General features: G+C 33.4%; 1 protein-coding gene across 1 annotated transcript in view; it reads right to left on the bottom strand.

Moving 5' to 3' along the window:
* LOC129225038 (ADAMTS-like protein 5) overlaps positions 1 to 19,707 on the bottom strand; it is a 76,797-nt gene extending 57,090 nt beyond the window's left edge. Inside the window, exons 1-2 of the mRNA XM_054859584.1 lie at positions 19,636 to 19,707; positions 271 to 446 (exon numbers count right to left, since the gene is read on the bottom strand). Coding sequence (XP_054715559.1) covers positions 271 to 446; positions 19,636 to 19,707 — 248 coding nt within the window. The remainder of the gene's footprint in view (positions 1 to 270; positions 447 to 19,635) is intronic.
* Between the last annotated feature and the right edge of the window lie 2,050 nt (positions 19,708 to 21,757).

Here is a 21,757-nt window from a genome sequence, read left to right as displayed (position 1 = left end):
TGATCAACCTTTCACCATTAAATAACGCCTTTCAATATAAATATTAGAAAGATGCAAGTGTTGAATATTAATTTTCGAATCGACGGCCCCGAGAATTACGAGAGAAAAAAAGAAGAAAAAGAAATGTCGAAATTTTTCCAACGCACGTTAAAACAACATTGCATTTATGGAATCTCAAACGGGACTTCATGCATCGGTCGTTAGAATGGAATGGTCGCAGTAACGGGAGGTCGTTCTAAAGAGCGTTGACTGTACATAGAATTTGGTTACTTTTTTAAACAGCTTCTCTTCCTGCTGCTAATTCCCACTCCACAGGTGACGCTGCAAGAGTTCCACGCAGACCAGGAGCTATACAGGACATCGCTGATACCATTGTGGGCTTGACTAGAATTTGTAGTTGGCACTGTGAATTGTGCATCCATCAGTCGAGGATACTGACGAAACGCCTGGGGAAAGAAATCAAAAATAAGTAAAAAAGAATTTAAATTCTAAGAAAACAAAATTAGTTTCAGCTGAAAAGTGGTAGTATTTGCTATATACACATTTCAGTGAAGGTTACAGAAAATATTTTGTAACTTTTTTTCAACATTTTGGACCCCCCTCCCCTATTGTCATAAAGTGTCACACTTCAACCCAACAATATTCTCCATTTGTCACATGCCATGCTGTTTCTAAGAGCATGTTCTTAAAAAATGCTTGATGTCACACTTCTTTCAACTCAATCCTTCTGGTAACATACTGTCACAACTTCATAAATACACCTTCCTCACTCAAAGCGTGACATCATTTGAAACGTTTATTTCAAAAACCAGTCAAGCGAAAAACTCAAAAATTTCGAAAAAGCATTTTTACCTTCGTATTAAAGTTTTTGTATAAGGATCATAATGTTCTAAAGTAAAAAGGATAAATATTCAAATATATTTCTTTCAATAAACAATGTTATAATCATCATTGAATAATTTGATAAGGTAAAAAAAAAAAACGGTTTCTTAAGGTTGGGCAATTTTGGTGTTTGACTGGTTTTTGAAATAAACGATTCATTTGTAGACATCCAGTCGGCTGTTCTTTCAAAAGACGCCAGAAAACGTTTAAAGGGAAAGTAGATAATTTTTATAATTGATTGAATAATTGAACCATATCAATCCATGGAGTCTAAATATTTTTTTTTCTCAGTAATTCGAAACTTTTTTGACACTATTATCTTTCTGCAAATCGACTTGTAACGAATCCTGCTCAATCATGTTCAAAACCGCTGCTGAAAAAAAAAAATATATTTTCAAATTTACTGAATCCGTGCTTCTACAATATGGCTACTGAAAAACGTATAGGTAATATAAATAAAACTTAATAAATTGCTTAATCAACTCACATTTTTGATTGTGTCATTTCGTATCATTTAAAGCCAACTCAATCCATGCTTCTATCCTATGGCTACTGACAAAACTTTAGGGTAACAAAAATAACATAAATAAGTTGCTTAATCAACTCACATCTCTGATTGTACGTTTCAATTCAAACTAACTCAATCCTTGATTCTATCGTAGGGCTGCTGACAAAAGGTTGGAGTACAGTAACAAAAATAGCGCTAAATAAATTGCGTAAACAACTCGCATTTTTGATTGTACGTTTCATTCCGTTACATTTAAAACCAACTCAATCCATGCCTCTACCGAACGACTACTGACAAAATGTGCGGGTAACATAAGTAACACTAAATAAATTGCTCAATCAACTCATATTTCTAATTGTACACACAGGCTAGTACATGGTATAAAATTGAGATACCGCATAAATTTAGCTAGACTTTGAATGGATTGTTTTTTTGTTTTGAATTAAGACCGATTCATTAAAAAACAAGCCCAATCAAAATAATGTGTATCAGTAAATGTTTGGACAGCACTGCTATTTTAAAAAAGGAAGCAAAAATTAAGTGTAACACCAAATGTCATTCAAGCGAAAAAACATTTGTAAAAAAGTAAGTGGACAGAACTCTTGAAATGTTTTTTACCTCCTCTGTAGAATTTAAAAAGTGGATTGAGCAGAATTAGACAATACTGCTAGTTAAAAAAAGAAAGCACACATAAAGCCGCACACTAACTGTTATTAAACAAAATACTTTGTAAAAAATTAAAAGGACATTAGCATTAACGTTCCAGACCCCCGTACCTGCCAATTTTCTTGGATTAACCGGTTTGGGGTGGGTCTCTGTAAAATATATTTATATAGATCAAAATCGAAACTTTTTTTTACAATAAACAAATAAATTTTGAAGTTATAGGTTACACATAGACCGAAACACAGTTCAAATTAAGAGGACAGAACGCAAAATATTTTTCGCCTCCTCTGTACAATTTAAATAGTGATCTGAGTAAGGATCACAAACAATATTGCTAATTTAAAAAGCAAACATAAAATCGCGCACCAAATGTTGCTTTAAAAAACCGTTTCTAAAAAAATAAGTTTAGAGAGGGTAAAATATTTTTGTCTCTCTTGTAGAATTTAAAAAACAAAATTGATAAAAAAAACGTGTAGTTTTGATTCCAAACGCCCCATTTGAACTTCAAAAAGCATTTTCGTCAGAGTTTAGAGAAGAAGATTTTTTTTTTTTTTGGTTTACAGCATCCTGCGTTCACTTTGATGTATATTGTATTCTAGTATAGACATCCGTGGTTGCTATAAACTATAAAAGAAGTTATTTTTTTCCGTGTTATTTTCAGTACTAGTTTTGTTTAAATAAACAACATTATAATGAAAAAAGGTTCGGGCCTATCTTTGTTGCTATTTTGGCATGAAACACTCAAGCTATTTATTTGAAATGTTTTTTGATATCAGAATCTCAAAACTATTGTTACGTCTGAAAATATTTTTACGACCCTACAAGCAGATTTCACGCTTTGAGAACTGGAAAAATGCTTCAAACATTTAGTCAAGCGTATCTCCAAGCTCTGTGTTCGTAAATAATTCAGCATTGTGGATATCGGGAAGAAGTGGAAGGGGGGGAGTAGCAATCCGAATTTTTTCTCTAAATATTATTTTTGAATGTTTACTTCTATTTTCTTAAATTCCAAATGTCCAACATTCAAAATGCTAGGAATCCAAATAATGCATCTCTTTTTTCCTTGCTTTCTTCCATAAAACTTCGTTTTCTCTGGAATATATCACAATCATTTCCTTCACTGTTTTGTATACTTCTCTCTTCCAGAACCAGAATACTTTTTTTCCTCTCAAACGTCGCTTTGAGTATTTTCCTCTTTCAAAAAAAAAAAAAAAAAAAGGTTATACGTCTATTTCCGCCGATATTTCCACAACAAAATCAGAAGAAGATGCTACTTCTCAAATATTTTCCAAACTACCTGAATATTTTTGATTTCAAAACATTTTCTTAGAAAACAAAAGTTTTATTTTCCCCATTTCAGTATCATTTATCTCTTTCCCAGAAAAAATATAATTTATGCATTAAATGACATTAGCATTCTATCTGAACGACATACAGTGGCTCCCAAAAGTGTTCGTACATCTTGAAATTTTTTAGTAAAACCAAAATAACGCGAAACTGCATGCGAATATGAAGTCCAATATTTTTTCACATCATTCCTATGTCATCATAAATAAAACCCTGTAGTTTTTTCAAAATATTGACGGATTTTCCTTTTGAATTGGGTCAAAAAAAATGAAGAGACAGAGAAATAATACGCCACAAAAGTCATTGTACACTCAAATATTTTCGAATAAATTCATGATTAAAATTATGATATGACGTTTTTTTAACTATTTTTGCATTGTGTTGACCCTCAAAGGTCATTTAGCTTTAATTTTTTGTCTATGTGTTCCTTAATATTGTGCTAAAAACTTTAAAATGCTGTTATTTGTAAAAAACAACAAACACCATTCGAAATTTTCCTCACAGTAGCGGTAAACTGGTTTGAAATGTCTCTAAACTAGTCAACTTATTCCAATCTATAGTAAAGTGCTTGACAAAATGCTTAAAACAAAAGAATCGGACCGAAAATAAGGTAAGAAAAGGTCAACCGGCAAAGTTGACAAAGCGTGATCGGAGATTTACAGTTAAAAAAAATTATGAAAAATATACATTTGAGTGCTGTAAAAGTTTCTGCAGAGTTAAATAAATATTTTTACATTTAATTTTCACCTAAAGTTGATCGCCAAGTTCTCTGATTAGCTGGAGACCTCTTCCCGCAGAAATTTTCTTGGCCGTGCGAAAAGCAGAAAGCTTACTTTTTTCGTCGCAAAATCAATAATAAATAAGCTCAAAACGTTTTGGAATTGCATCTTACTTACAGATAAAAATGAGTGTAACATTTTTGGTTAAATTTTTACATAGAAATAAAAAATAGGAGCTTAATCTTAAGAAGTTAGTCGGACCAGTTAATCAGGAAGGTGAAGGTGTTCTTGTGTGAGGGTGCATATCAGCATCAGGACTTTGTAATTAGGAATTTTTTGATGAAATAATGAATCATGCTGTTCATTTAAATATTTTAAAAACCAATTTTAAACTCTTAGTCAAAAATTTGGTTATCGGAAACAACTTTGTTTTTTTTATCAAAATAACGATAAGAAGTACATGGTTTTCAACGTTTGCGTCTAGTGCCTCAAAAATTGTCCTAAAGTTTAGAAAATACCCCTTCAATCTCCAGATTTGAACTTAATGTAACATATTTAGAGATATCTGGAGGCTAGATTACGAAAATACGGTTTTGAAACGAAAATGAAGCTAGAAACAGTAAGACTCGAAGTGTGGTTGAACACTTGCTCAGAAATTACGCAAAAAAATAAAGAAAAAAGAATGAAATCTATTCCCAGACGTTTAAAAAGTGTTGTTGATACTGCATGATATTCTACTAAATAATAGCTTAATAAAAAGTTTTAATATTTAAAAAAAAAATCATGTAGTTTTGTTAAAAATTGATCATAGCTCTTACAATAAAATACCTGTTCCGAAATATTTATTCTAATCAATAGATAGGGTCCTATTTCATTGAAAGTCGTAGGTGTACGAACACTTTTGGGAGCCACTGTATCTTTTAAAAAAATTGTCTATGAGATGCGTAATTTTTAATGTGTATTATAAGTCAGCGTTACCTACAACTATAATTTCTTAATGCTGAAGTGCCTTAGGCGTTTAACTTTAGCAATTTACTTCACTAAAAATGCCTCTAGAATTACTGGGTGCTATAGAGATATAATTTGAAAACAATTTTTGAAAAAAAAAATATTTTTATAAAAAATATGTTGGAAACAAGAAATAAATAAATGCTTTTGTGCCGAGAAATAACAGGAAATATCCAACGTTATTTAGCGCAAATAAACACATTACCGAAAGAAATGTTGGATATTTCCAGTTTTTTCTCGGCAAAAAGTTATTTATTGCTTAATTACGGCTTTTTCAGTAATCTGTTTATTTTCGCTAAAAAAAGTTGGATTTTTCTTTTTATGTTTGAAACATTTTTCTTAGGATTTAAAGTTTCCTAATTGCTTTGTTAGCAAAAAGCAATAGTTTGCTATTGCTTTGAAAAGGATCTAGATATTCTATTTAAACATTAAAAGACTTTCTTTATTCAAAAATAAATACATAAATAAATAAATAAACCAAATAACTTTACTTTAACTCGAATTTTATTTATTTGCAACTTCATTTCTTTGGAGCTATCTTTTTAAAAATAAAACTAATTTTTGCTTCGACAGGTAACAAGTTATTTTTCTTAGCATTAAATGTTTTCAGAAAAATAATGCCTGCCTTAATCCAATCTGTCATTTCCACATTTAAGTCGTTTTTATTATTACCATTTCCAGCTTACTTTTAAATATAATGAAGTTCATAAAAAAGGACTGTTACAGTATCATTTATCTCTTTCCCAGAAAAATTTTAATTCATGCATTAAGTGACATGCATTCTATCTGAACGTCATATATTTAAAAGACTCGTCATTGTAAGTAATTAATTTCATTAGTTTCAGGTGCCTCATCATTTGTCTTTTCAAAAAAAAGAAAACTATTTCAAGTACAGTACAACCTTGTTGATACGGACTTACAGGGACTAAAGGTATTCCGAATAACCGAAAACCCGGATAATCCCGGTAGTATAAGAGATAAACAAAGCAAATTCTTAAATAAGCAGACTTACCGTTCATTACGACCAAAAAAAAAAAAAAAAAAAAAACGCATGTTCTGTAATAAAAACCCATAGAATTGATTACAAGACTTTTGAAACATACAGTGCAACCCTAATTTTACTTTTTCAAGGGACAAAATGAGAAAGACGTAAAATACGGAAAATTCATAGAAAGCAAAAATCTAATAGAAAAAAAACCTCCATAACAGGGGCGTAGCTAAGGGGGGGGTTTTGGGGACAAACCCCCCCCCCCCCCCGAAACGTTAGTCTCAAAAAAAAAAGAGAAAAAGAAGAGAGAAGAGAAAGAAAAGAAAAGGAAAAAATTCCAAGCGATTATATATATATATATATATATATAAAAGAAGTAACCCCCCCCCCGAAAGTCGGGTCTAGCTACGCCACTGCTCCATAATGCGGGGAAACGTCGACTTGGGTGACGTAAAATCGAGGTTTAACATACTAAAGGTACTACATTGTTAAAATATTACCAGATAGGCGCCACTACAAACAGAGTAAATATTTCACCATTTCACTTGCCGCGCTTTCCCTTACTAAATAAATCTTTACGAATAATAAAGCTGAAAGTCTGTCTGGATCTCTGTCTGTCAGGATCTCTGTGACGCGCATAGCGCCTAGACCGTTCGGCCGATTTTCATGAAATTTGGCACATAATTAGTTTGTAGCATGAGGGTGTGCACCTCGAAGTGATTTTTCGAAAATTCGATTTTGTTCTTTTTCTTTTCCTATTTTAAGAACATTTTCCCGGGCAAAATTATCATAAGATGGACGAGTAAATTACCAAGTTATCATAACCGTAACATGGGCAAGCCAATTGGCGAGAAATCCATCATACATTATTTGAAAATATACAGGCGAATCAAAAAACCTTTTAATTTTCTAATACGGGCAAAGCCGTGCGGGTGCCACTAGTAAATAAATAAAATTCAATATTTGGTACTTTGAACACAAATTACTAAGAATGTTATTTAGTGTGCTACCAGACAAATTGCCTTTGCTAAGAACAAAATTATTAAGCTAAGCAAAATAATTTCACTCTCGTGCTTTCAGCAAAGCAATAAAACGAAAAAGACAGTATCGATAAATTGACCAATTACAGACAGATCGGCAACATAGATTATGATACCGGGAACGATAGCTTTTCGTGAGCCATCAGTGCTCCGGCTTCACGAAAATCCCGTGAGAAATCTCATTACTGTGACGAATTTGATTGAGTTTCTGATGAAAGGCAGACAAATAAACACAGCAGCGCAGCCCTCTAGGTAAACAAACACCGTAAAACTCTTTGGGTAATAGCTTTTCTCTTCCAAGTCATACACGGAATTGGCTTTCGTGATGAAATAAAAGCTTGAAAAGCAGGGAATGCGGAAATATATAGGAAAGACGATATTTTAACATCATTTGGTGTAATCAACCGGATTATATTTGGGAAGAACATTTTTTATTTCTTTTTAGGGGAGACGGAGAGCTTTTTTATTTGGGGGGGGGGGAGGGGGCTGGAGAAAAGATGTTTTAGAGTATCACGAACCACAAATGTCCTTTAAAAAAGCTATTTAGATTTATTAAAACGTGTTAAATTAGTAAAAGCTAAAATGTTGAAGATTAAGTATCAATACGTATATTAATATAAAAACCAAGAAATTTATTTTAATTTGCTTTTAATTTTTTATTTACATCTAAAAATTAAAAAAAAAAAAAAAAAAGAGGGACGTAATTTTAAACATTATTTGATATAACCAACCGTATTACATTTTGGAGGAAAGTTTTTCATTTCTTTTTAGGATAGACGGAAAGATTTGGGGGGGGGGGGGCTGGAGAAAACATGTTTTAGAGTTGCGTTTTTTCAATCACTTCCCACATTTTCTTTTTTTTCTTTGTGTCATGAAATATAATTACCTCATAAAAAGGTTTTAGCTTTATTAAACCGTGTTAAATTAGTAAAAGCTTAAATGTTGAAGTTTAAATAAGAAAACGAAACTAAAACTAAAAACGATTTATCTATTTTAATTTGCAATAAATTGTAATTTCTTATTTACAACTTAAAAATGCAGCAGTATAAGAAGGACGAGAATTTAACCAGGGGTGTCCCCCCCCCCCCCCAAGAGCGAGAGCCTACCAAAAGAGAGAAAATTCTATTGTGTTTAAAAGCTATTGTTTTCGCAATTTGAGAAGAACAAAGAATTTTAACGTATTATAAGACATATTCAGATATTTTCAGAAAACGGAACTCTACAAGAACGCAGCAGGATTTTGGGGTTCAAAACATAAAGCTCGCCTAGAAACCTTGTTTTTAAGCCATAAAACCAATCTTAGTGAGGCTAATATATATACTTTCATAGAATGTAAGACCAACCCCCCGCCTTCCTCACCAGCAGAAATACGTACTGGGTGCCCTGAAGTAGCTTTCTATTTATATAATGAATCATGAACACTCCACATTACCACACTGTCTTCTTTAGCACGATCTTTATCAAAAAGTTTACTAGCTACATGAATAGGCGAAAATTTATCACAATCTCTGCATGAAGTCACATTGGCAGCATTTTGGTCGGACAAAGATCAGCATCAAGAATAAATATTTCTATTATGTTGAGTATTGTCAGAGATAGGAAGCTAGGTTCATTTCTGGCTTGGCGGCTCATTGAATCTTCCCGCTCCTGGGAAGCATGTCACCCCCCATTAAACAGCAAGTGGCAACGGTAATATAGTGACGATAAATCAGAGTCTGACAGGCCAAGCGGGGAGGTCTACACTTTTGGGGTAAGGAAGCTGATGTAGAGAGCAGAAATAGCCCAGACCACACCAGGGTGGTAATTTGCAAGGAAAGAATTAAATTAGAGGTCGTGACAAGCTAAAAATTATTTGATGTTTTGTTATACTGGGTGGTGTTAAAGTTTGTTTTATTTTGGCTTTTATGCATTTTAAATGGACCGCTCGAAAAAGACGTTGTTGCAGTATCATGGGCATTTCTCACATTGCACTGCAGGTGAACTTGACCTTTTATCTAAATGGAACATCAACTGATCGTTGAACAGCGTACTCGGTTGAGAAAGGTACTCGGTTGTTCTCTCCCCCCCCCGGCAAATTCTGTATACAATCTCGAATGCGACGATTTTTTCTCCCAATTTCGTTTTCTATCTTGATTAATTAAAATTTTAACGTAGTTTTTCATCTTGTCATTGTAAAAGGAAACAAACTTCGCGAACAATTTTAAAAGTTAGACAAGACAGACTACATATGAAATCAAAAAACACAATTTTAAATCAATAGTAAAATTAAACTGCTATTAATTTTTGCCTCAATTAAAGATAGTTTAATGTATTACTGCAAAAATTTTTGTTAAATGCAAAAGACGAAAAGTGATCAACATACAAGAAGGAATAGATTGAATTAACTGCTGCAGGTGATTATACTATTTTTCATTCGTTTAATTTACCCTTTTTTTCCTTCAGAAAAAGTTGTTCTTTTTGATAAATGAATATTCTCCTGTGCCCTTTAATTTGAAGAGCTTAAATCTGTTTATTTATCTTAGAAAGTATTTTTTAAAGAAAAAACTAATGCTGCATAATTTATCATTTCAAGATGATAAAATCGCACCTTTATCCCTTTGAAGATTCAAAAATAATTTGAATATATGCCGATTAACCGTCAAAGAGCATATATTATCTATGTTATACTAAGCCTGATTCATTGATTATGATAAAGTAGTATTTTCCAAAAATAACTATTGATGTTAAAAATAACGATAAATAATAAATAAGGTTGATTACAAGTGTGAATGTTTAAGAAGAAGATAACAGTTCTTATAATATTGAGTTCAGCAAAATTTATCATCATTAGATGCTAATGAACACATAAAAACAAGTGTTTATAATTATGTTTAGGTGTCTCTAGACTGTACGCCAAAAATAAATAAATAAATAGTAGATAAGCTTTCATTTGCGAGAATACATTTGATCCGATTCCCACTTCAAGAAAAAAAGGAAAACTGATGCAACATAGAGATTAAATCTGAAATCTAACTCAATATTTTTTTATCCTCCGAAAAAGGAAACTTAGCACATTTTATCTCACAGAAAAAATTAATGATTCGATTTGTTTAATAGTTTTTACAAATGATAAAATCTTTTATATCTTGTAAGAGCTATTTGTATTTTCTTTCACACGAGAAAATCAAGTGATAAAACTCGACGAGAGACATTTTTCCTCCGTGTAAAACACCAATGATCAGCGCTCAGTCGTAGCTATTTATAAGAAAGGTACTGCTGTTAACGGGCCGGCTCTAGCAGTTTTGCCACGCCCTAGGTGGTATTGACAAATGCCACCCTCCCCCCATTAAATACAAATTATAATAATAACATAAAATAATAATATATCAATAAACTAAAAATAATAGTCAAGTGCTTAAATTAAAGTTAGTTTCTAGTTAAATTCCAAACTGAGTTTTGCATATCCAAGCACTGGTACACACTTTAAATTATCTTTTTTAACATCAAAGTAGTGCTTTTTATGGCACTGAAACAGATATTAATATTTTCATAAGACTTTTAAATCACACAATTTGCCGCCTCTAAAGTTAAATTGAATTTCTAGTTAAATTACGAACTATGTTTTGCATATGCAAGCACTGGTACGCACTTTTATTTTATTTATTATTTATTTTTTTTAGCTTTGAAGAAGTGAATCTTATGGAGCTAAAACAGACATTCTTACTTCAAAAAAAAAAGTTTCAACTTCAAAATTTGCCGCCCCTAAAATCTGCCGCCCTAGGCAGCCGCCTAGGTCGCCTACCCCAAGAGCCGGGCCTGGCTGTTACTCGCAAATGTCACACCCGTCAAAATGGCTGTTCAATCCACTGGAACGGGTGTGACATCTGTACGTATACGGCGTGTCCCCGTTTAACCTGCAAAACCTCTTATTTTCACAACCATTAGTCCTACATTATACTTTCAGTTGCGAAAAGGGTCAAAAAAAGATGCAGAGTTTAGATATGAAAAGTTTGAGGCAAAAAACAAATCGGTGAAAAAAAAGAGAAAAAAAAACGAAATCTAACTTTTTGTATGGTCCACCAGTCTTTTACATTGGCTATCCTTATATATATAATAGCCAATGATCGAGTAATCCAAAGCCATTGCATGTTTGGTGATATTTTCATGGTTGAAATTGTAACCCTAACTTCAGTGGATTAACCCTTAACTTCAGTAGTTAGCGTTCGAGTAACGCGAGAACGTTTAGTAACGCGAGTTTCAACAATGAAACTCCAGATAATTTGATAATGTATTTTGCTAATGTTTAACATGCAGGAAAAAGCTATATTGTGAGAAGGCTGAACTCGATCCGGTAACTTAACTGTTTTACTGGTAAGTTTGTGTCATTTTAGGAGAATGAAGAAACGAAAAAATGGTCTGCAATGAACGCTAACTACTGAAATTAAGGGTTAATCCACTGAAGTTAGGGTTACAATTTCAACCATGAAAATATCACCAAACATGCAATGGCTTTGTTCAAATGTACAAGCAATTTTCACCCGTCATGCCTTGACGGGCGATTTTCTAGTTTATAAGAAGGGAGAAGGGTATTGCTGCTTCTTACAAATGTCACACCCGTAAAAATGGCTTCTCAATCTATTGGCACGGATGTGACATTTATATGTATACAGAGTGTCTCCGTTTAACCTATAAGACCCTATTTTCACCACTCTTAGTCCTAAATACAAACTTCCTACTGTAAAAAATGGTCAAAATAAGGAGCAGAGTTAACATATTGAAAGTTAGGAGAGAAAAACAAATTCGTTCATAGAAAAAAACGAAATTTCACTTCCTGTATGCCCCCCCCCCTAGTCCCCTACATTGCATTTAGGGATATCATAAGCGTGAAAAAACAATTCGAACACAAAAGGTTTGACATTAGTACGACCAATATGCACAGAGATACGAAAAGCAGCGTTTTGTGACTTACGCCACTTTACACTCGCTTTCAATTATACTTTTTAGGGGGTCATATAGCTCCCAACATTTGTTTAAAATTACATGTGTGCACAGAGGGGTGTTTTTCTTTCTTATTCAAATTGTATGAACTTTTGTAGTGTGCATCGAATCATAGCATTAAATTTGCATTTGTTTTCAATAGCAAACAAATACAGTGAAACCCCTCATAACGGACACCCCTCAAAGGCGGACACCCCTCTTATGCGGACAATTTTTAATTCCCCAGTTCCAATGCAAATAACATTATTAAACCCCTGTCCTGCGGACACCTCTCTATTGCGGGCAAAAAAAATTGTCCTGTTAGTGTCCGCATTAGAGGGATTTTACTGTATTTTGTTTTTACTTTCTTCTATATCTAATATATAGAAGAAAGTATTGGATTCGTGCAAATTTTCGAATTTCGAATTTTGACGGATTCGAACGTTTTGAGGTGTGCTGAGTCCATTTCGACCATTTTTGGAAAATGTCTGTCTGTCTGTATGTGTGTGTGTATGTATGTGTGTCACGTCTGTGTGTGACCAGTTTTTTGTGGCCGCTCTACAACAAAAACTACCGCATGAAATCGAACGAAATTTAGTACACATATGTGCCCCTATGTGAACTTGTGCCCATTAGTTTTTGGCGCGAATTCCTCCAAGGGGGGTGGAGCAATGGGACGTTTTTTGAGTTACGCGTGCTTGCTATTCCTCAGGAAGTAACTGGCGGAGTCGAACAAAATTTGGTCCATATGTTGGTATTAACAGGAACAGGTGCTGATTCAATTTTGGTGTCAATAACTCAAACGGGGGTTGAGCTATAGAACGTTTTTTGTCGTCAATTGTGACTGCTGTATCTCAAGAAATAATGAACGGAATGAAAGAAAAATTTATCGGCAAGTAGCCCTTAGTGGGTATAAGAACTGATTTTATTTTTGTGTCAACAGCTAAAAAGGGGGTAGCGCAATCACCCGTTCTTTTTTTCCATTTTGAGTGCCCTATCTCAAGAAGTAATGCTACGTTCTGGTTGAAATTTGGAATATATGTGAATCCATATGTAAACAGGCTTTGGTTCTATTTTAACGCCGATCGCTCCAAGAGGTGTTGATTTTTTTTTTTTTTTTTTTTTTTGCGAATAAAAATATTTTTATTAATGCAACAATAAGAAAGATAAATCGTAATAGATTGTCGTCTGCGTATTTCTCGTGATTTTAATTGTATGGAAATGATATCAATGATTTAAAATTTTTAACTGTTGCCATCTTATGTTTGTTAACAAATAAAATATTTGTAATTCATTCAAGCAAGGCTTTTAAAAGAACTTTTAATTTTCGCTCTTTGCTTTGCTTTTGCAATAATTCAGACATTGGGATAGTCGTCAAGTTTTTGCATGTGTCATTTTGTCTTTGTTGGGAATATTGCTTCCTCGTCAAGCATGGGGAGGGATCAGAAAAAAAAAAAATATAGAAGAAACTTTCCTGATGGCCACAACATACTAGTTTTACTTCGACAACATGTCATTTCTCTGAATAGACGATCGGTTCAAATCTCTTCTTCAGCACGGTTCCTACAAATTTTAACTCTAATATCTCCTCGAATTTCGGTAGCAAATCTTTAAAATTTTTGGGTTGGCGAAATTTATCAATAGATATTATTTCAGTAAAAAATATGGACTTATTACTTTTTCCATCAAAATTTTTTTCCACTCCAAAGTGTTAATATCTTCACTCTTGAACATTTTTACAATTGGAAGTATACATCTAAAATACTAACGGTTACAAAATTAGATACAAATTTAACTACATTTCACATTTTCAATATCCTAGTGTCTCGTTAAAATTGCCGAAATGCCATTAACTTTCAAACAAATGGAAGAATTGTTGGCGCGTTAATTCAGAAACACGCATATCAGATGTCTCTCTAATTTTCTCCATGTCCCTGATAATGTATTTGATAAAATTCAGTTGTAAATGTAGATAGAAAACCGGGGAAGATGATAAACCTGTCTCGAAGGAAACTAATTATATCCTTTAATCACGAAATGCATATAGTTTTAATGTATTCCTTTCAATAGTCATACTTGATATCGGTACAGAACTCTGTTTAAAACTGTTTCACAAACTTTTTCCTTGAGAAAAAACATATCTTTTTTTCCTTTTTTTGTGTGTGTGTGTTTCATCTTTACTAATAATAAAGCTGAAAGTACCTCTGTCTGGACCTCTCTCTGTCCGAATCTCTGTCTCTCAGGATCTCTGTGATGCGCATAGCGCCTAGACCGTTCGGCCAATTTTCATGAAGTTTGGCCCAGCATTAGTTTGTAGCATGGAGGTGTGCACCTCGAAGCGATTTTTCGGAAATTCGATTTTGTTCTTTTTATATTCCAACTTTAAGAACATTTTCCCGAGCAAAATTATCATAAGATGAACGAGTAAATTACCAAGTTATCATAATGTGGAACCGTAACATGGGCAAGCCAATTGGCGAGAAATTCATCTTACATTATTGGTAAATATACAGGCGAACCAAAAGACCTTTTAATTTTCTACTACGGGCAAAGCCGTGCGGGTGCCAATAGTTAAAAAATAAAGAAACTTCAGAAGTATGCTATAGTGTAGCGTTTCTCAACATTTTTTTGACCCGCGGACCGACAAGAACTTTTGCCCAAAATTCGCAGACTGGTAATGTTTTTCCTCCGTCTTAATCTTTGCCTGTGTATTTTTCTATTTTCCTTTTTTTTTCTTTTCATTTTTCTTTTTTTTTTTTTTTTTTTTTTGTTGCAGAAAATAAAGAAGGAAATATCGCCTTTTCACCGATCGTTAAGATCATTGAATTGTTTTACGAAAAAGTGAGGTTTCTATTTTTTTTTTTTTTTTTTTCATTTTGTTCTTTTTGCAAAAAAAAAAAAAAATCTCGTATAAGAGGACAGTTAGACACTTGTGAATTTTTTTCGCAAACGGCAAAGTGCTTCTTTCTTTTTCCTTCTTTGCAAAAATAATAATAATAATTATAAGAGAAAAAGCAAATATACAAATAAAACTTGACTGGTGTGAAAAAAACTATTAAAAATACATTTAAATGTATCGAAAAAGATAAGTATTTGTTGTAATAGAAACACATACGCAATAAACATCGTTAAAATATCAGAGAAATCTACGAAAATAAATCACAAAACTCAGGTAAAGGATGTCCCGTATTAGTTTTTATTGTTATTATTAATGATGTTTTCTTGTGTGTGTGTGTGTGTGTGTATGTGTGTGTGTGTTTTTTTTTTTTTTTTTTACTAAAGGTCATTTTTAACGTGGATGAGCAAAAATCCCTCCGGGTTTCAGGGACAACCTCTGTCAAGTTTTTCAACGGATCGGGGCAGGTTCGCCGAACCACCGGTTGAGAATCGTTGCTCTTGGGAAATCCTTTTTCCTGATTGTGTTCTGATCGATTTTTTTTTTTTGGATTTTCAAGAAAAAAATATAAACGTTTAGCAAGGAAATTCTTTACAGTAGACCCTTGCTTTTCGCGGGGGTTACATTCCACGGAAATGCTGCGTAAATTGAAACCACGTAAATTGAGACCTAATACTGGAGTTAAAATAGGGGTTTGGTTCCGTAGGTAAAAAAATACTTCATTCTAGTGATGACTAATTGTATAATAATTTAATGTGTACTTATATCGACTTTTATGCACAAGATGTATGAAGAAAACATAACTTAATTTTGTGTTCTGTTTATAAAGAGGAGCTGGCTATATGATAGTCTTTTGGCAGTCATTAAGAATTTTTCTCTGTAATTCTTTGCAGAGCATTAACACATCCATGATCACTTGCGTCATTTTCATGATAAGATCTTCTTTCACTAACAAATAAGAAAGATCATTTCTATTGTCTAGGAATGGCTAAAAATTTTCAATGTGAACGTTTTTGGTTGTGCGTCACCGACGTCGGTATCCTCGTTGGTTTTAGCATCCTTTGTCACTCCTAAAAGATCCTCTTCCAGTGAGTTCTGAATTGTGTGAGTTTACATCAGGAAAGAGCTCTCTCTTTAGTCAGAATGTATCCGAGAAATAAATTAATTTAGGGGGGTCCGGGACACATTTTTTTTAAAAATCCTTTTAAAAACTTCTCCGTTTTTTTTCTGCTTAAAATGATGTTTGAATCTTGTTTCTATCAAAATTAGAACGAAAGATATAAATACTTTCGTTGAATGCATTTAACTAATATTATATTTAACTTAAAAACTTTAAACGCGTTTTTCTCCATGATGCAATTTTTCCCTCATTTCTTGCATTCAAACTCTTATATGTCAAAACCGATAAAGATAAAGTAATGAAATTTGGAGTACATCTTTTTCAAACAGTTTACTTTAGTTTTTTCGGCGAATTAAAATTAAAAAAAAATAAATAAAAACGTTTACTGCAAAAAATATGATTTTTTTAAGTAGTATCTTTGAATTTTTCGAAATTATCGAATTTTTCGAAATATTTTTTATTTTTATTGAATTAATATTTTAAAAAACGCCGAATAGAAATTAAAGCTTAGATATTTGTGCATAATGTTTTGAATAAAAAAATGAAAATTGACCAATAATATTTTGAGTTATAACAATTTAAAACAACCCCATTTTTTTAACAAAATTTAAATTAAAAAATTTAAAAAAAGTATATATTAATGTTATGATTTTGCCTATTAAATAGATGATGAATCAGTGCAAAAAATTTCAAAATTCTAAACTGTTTGATAAAAAAAATTTCAAAATGTGTCGCGGAACCCCTTAATTCCCTTGGATGAATTTAAGTGATATTAAACACTTCCGTTCCTTCCGTTAAAAAAAAAAATAGCAATAATGAAGTATGAACAAATGTTCTAACTATCAAAGTTATTTACCGCCATCGTAAGAATCGTCTGATAACTAAGCACTTTTCACCCAATCCAGAAAAAGTATCTTTCCCGCGTTTTGTTCCAAGCAAAACACAAGTTCCAACTTTCAAACCAGTCACGAGTTACCGTCATATAAAGAGTAATAAATTCTTGCCTGGGAAGATTGGTTGCCCAGATTAGATCTACTGCAGCCGAGACGTCTCGTCGGGAGGGGGGGGGGGGGGGAGGGTTCGAAAACATTCAAGAAGAGGAAAGAAATGCTAGCAGCATGTGCCTTTGATGGTGTATTTACTTGAAAGTTTTAAATGCTTCCATAGATCTCGGCGGTGAAATGCAAAATCTTTCAAAGGCAGCTGCTGCATTGGGAATAACGGTAACATTAGTTGTCCTGGGTGAAATAAATTCTGACTGTCTAGTTAAAAAGGAAAATGTTCAGACCTTGAGCTCTTTCTGGAGCACGAAAACAATAACAATGAAAATTTAAGCATGGAATTGATCAAAATCAAAAATTACAACGATACAGCTGTTTTTTTTTTTTTTTTACAATCTGGAAAAAGTTGTCATTTTTATAAAAATAAAAATACATGTTCAGGTATGCACCCAATCATGTTTTATCCCTTTTCTTCAGTGTAGAAATTCATCATTTTATTTATTTATTTATTCAATCGGTTAGTCAAAATTCTTTTCTTCCTTAACCTTTTATTGAGCATTATTTTTTCTGTTCCACATATGATTCGCATTATATCTATGAGTGAAAGTTCCAGTCATTAAATTGCTAAAATTACTGTTTATTTAAATTATGTACTAAGAAGGAGTTCGGCATGATAAAAAAACAATAGTCAGAGAAACAATTAATAGTTGACAAACGAAATGCATTAAAATTTGTTTCCGTAACTGGTGCTAGAGTTTCTGAACATTTTAGAGTTAATTGATTTCAAAAGAAAAGTTTTGAACACGGAAAGATTCTGAGGATTTCTGGTGGACTCAAGGAACAATCAGATTTCTTATGAAATACCAACTCGGTTTTAAAAGCATTAATAATGCATAAAACAGACATAGGCACCCTGATGGGAGGTCACAGTGACCTTCCAAAAATTTTCTTTTTCGAAAAATTTTGTCTGACGATTCAGCAAAATTATAATGATTCGGCAAAAAATTTGAAGTTATATTCGACAAAATTATCATCATTCGGTGAAATTTGAGTTCCATTTAGCAAATTAAGAATTTCCATCTTCCCAAAAATTTAAGTTCAGGACAGACAAGCAACCAATTTTCGTTGAATATTCACATAATTAGATGATACCTGTGGTGCTGCAAGCGTTTTAAACGCAATACGTCAATTTGAAGAGAAAAATAAATAATCGTGAAAAATTACTGAACCAGGGGGTCATCTCGGTTTCTTCTTTGGAGGGGTGGGGGCGCAAAAGAATGTGTTAAAAAGTAAAACTGTCTTGAAAATTTTTAAAAAAATCAAAGGTTTTCCCAACCACTACTTCACAGAAAAAATACTTTCTATGTCCTTAGTGTTGAGTTTTGATTAGAAATTCTCAGATTCCTTCCGTTAAATTTTTACTGTAAGAAATCTTGCAGGTAATGTTATTATAGGAGAACTTTACTCCGTCCTTTTTATTGATTTATTTTTATTTATTTTTCGGAATAATAGATGATTTGTCACATGTGTGCTGCTTTACTACAACCATGGTCCCACTAGATGGTGCTGGCGCTTAACGGGCCTTGGCAATTTATTACTTTTCAGTGTTAAACCGATGCAGTTCATGCATCCACCAATTAATGTCAACGTTTCACAGTTTGGACGTCGCCCATTTTGACCGCAAGAGACGCCACAGAGAACCCCTGCATTCACCAATCAATTGCAGCGAAATATAAACAGGGGTTTCCAGTAGCGCCCTCTTTGTCGCCATGAGTTTCAGCGATTGTCACGGCCTATAAGAATCAAGTGGGGCCATGCTACAATTTATCTCTTGCAGTTTTAAGTTTTTGCTTCCTTACTACGTTCTATAGTCGGGACAAACCTAACCTGGCACCATTGTGAAGGCAACGCAGATCCTAATCTGCCGGGTTAGGCCTGCCCTAATTACAGCATTTATTATGTTGCGTCATTTTTACTTTGTAGCAAGCTGTTCAAACTCAACTATCTACCTATCTCATACATACATGCGACGACGAATTTTAGGTCTCTATCGGTCAAAATGGCTAACAGAACAACATGAGACATGAATTCTGTAAGTGTAACAGAATGATTTGTTAAGTTGAGGGCCACTTTAAAACTGGGGCCCCACGAACTCATTTTTTTGGGAGGCCGGAAGTTCTCAATTTGCCGAATCGGACTCCAAATGTTAGCAAGTAATGATATTTTTTCCGAATCGTCGGACAAATTTTGCCAAATAAGAAAATTTTTGGGAAGTCACGGTGGCCTCGCGTGTATTTCCATCCGGCTTTTGTGAAGTAAAAGTTTGCTTGAAAAAACAATTACAGCTCAAAGTGTAATGTTCCAAAATTTCTAAATTTGCATCAATCATTTACCAGAGACATAACGATTCCATCCGAACTAGGAAAATCTGCTACCTAAAACCCATAAACAAGCCACGTCTTCAGAGCCATCCTTCCCTTGCTCGAGGGACCTGAAATATTTACCGAAATATTTACAGCCTCTTGTTGGATCATGTCTACTATTTTGTCGTAAGGATCTTCCTTCACTCGACACATTCGTAAATGTCAATGGACCCTTGAAACATGGACCCGGATGACTAAAACCCATTGAGAAGAAACGATGCGCTATTTCTGGAGATGACCCTCTTGAAAGACGTCTGCTTTACATAGCAGCAAGGATGTGCAAGTGCTGGATAGCGCTGAAGAGGGTGGGGGAAATATTCGAGGACGTCAGATATTAACACTTCAACGCTACTCAACCGACGCAACTATTTAGTGGCATTTAAGAGTGGTCAGCTCGTTTTTTGAGCTCTTGTTAGAAAATCATAAATCACTTATGTAATGCAAAAATATGACGTTGTAATTTTTCACAAGTTTATGCATTTATACATGGGTTTAAAGATATTCTCAACGTTGTCTTGTGTTTTAACAGCACAATGGAATGCATATTCACCAGACATATTTAAAAATAGTAATATGAATATAGTAAAAGGAATTATATCATTCTTTAAAAAAATTAGAAAAAAGCAAAAAAAAAAAAAAAAATCTAATCAAAGGAACTTTTCAGCTGTTTTAACACTTGGTGACATTAGTTCCTTTTATCTCTAATACACAGTTCTACTCATGGTTTAATTCAAGGTATATCTATATGTATTTAAAAAAATACAGTTAAAGAAATTGTTAGAGGATGTCTGGGGCGGGCCTGCGTCAAGGTGACCCCAAAGCACTTACAGCCTTCTAACTTGGTACAAAATTTCTTCGAGTCCTTGTGTTTTGCCGCTTGGAGCGCCGGACTATTACGTGAGATTTATATCGCAGATTCATTTCAAGAATACCACATTTCAATGGCACAAGATGATCACACAAAAAGGTATGCATTCCAGAAAGAGCTTTAACTGTACTAAAATACTTTGATTTTTATACAACTCTGTTATTCAAAATGTGCATTTTAAATGTACATGCAAATAATACATATTACATAAATTTTTAGTAACGGAGCTGAACGAGTATGTTTGTAGACCACCCAATCGTGCAACCATTCTATTAAATTTTCATATACATCACGTTCTATACTACATCTTTGAAATTATATAATTTTCTTTCGTGAAAAACAATACTTGAGCGTTCCAAAAATAACGATACAGTTCTATGATATCATTAATGTATTGATTTCTTTCACAAGTGTTTCAAGAAATGCTCTCCTTAGAAAAGAGAACCATCGTTTCTGTGGAACTGTGTGCTAAACATTTGAAGAGGTGCGTTAGTTGTACCTGCAAACATACAGTAAACAGCCACCAATCTAAACGAATCCACCTGATCCAACTTCCATTGACTTCTTCGCTTGGGATTACGTCAAATATCTTGTTCTCAGTGTCTAACTAGTGTGGGTCAGATGCGTGCAAGGATTGAGGAAGCAGTCGGCAGCATCACAGCTGATGAGCTGAAGAATGTGTTCTCTTCCATGACGTAACGCTGGTCTCTGTTCGTTGATATGCAGGGTTGACACGATGAACTTTATTTAATTCATATGTATGTATGTTTCTTTGTTTACGAATGTATTCGTTTCCTTCCTTAAGCATGCTGATCATGAAAATAGAAATAGATCGTTATTTTTGGCAGAGCTGCGAAATCGGAGGGAAAATGACCGACTCCAACAATTTTAGAAACTTCGATTCTCACTCCAAATTCAACTCCTTTACGCCAAAATCAATCTGAGTCTGACTCTGCGACTCCGCAGCCCTGGTTTTTGCTATGAAATAATCGTTTCTCTATGATTAGTTTCATTTTCACTCTAAAGTTTTAATTTATGTATTCTATTTTTGACAAAGGCAAATAAAGAAAATTCGGAGTCCTTTATGTTTTGCCATAAAGGACTTGTTTACATAAAAAGCTATTTGTTTTATTTATTTTTTATGATAAAAACTAATCCTTGAAATGAACATATAGTTAGTGATACATTTTTTAAAGTATATTTATGTATTTATTTTTATTTGTTGTTCGACTCCGACTCTGACACGGACTCCGCAAGCACTGGCAGAGTTGTTAGTTTTGAAGGAAAATGACCAACTCCGACTCATTGAACTTTAAACCTTCAACTCCGACTCGT

This window comes from Uloborus diversus, chromosome 6, assembly GCF_026930045.1.
Source record: "Uloborus diversus isolate 005 chromosome 6, Udiv.v.3.1, whole genome shotgun sequence".
Classification (NCBI taxonomy): domain Eukaryota; kingdom Metazoa; phylum Arthropoda; class Arachnida; order Araneae; family Uloboridae; genus Uloborus; species Uloborus diversus.
The sequence above is the reverse complement of the archived record's forward strand: the minus strand, read 5'-3'. Positions and strand labels throughout refer to the sequence as shown.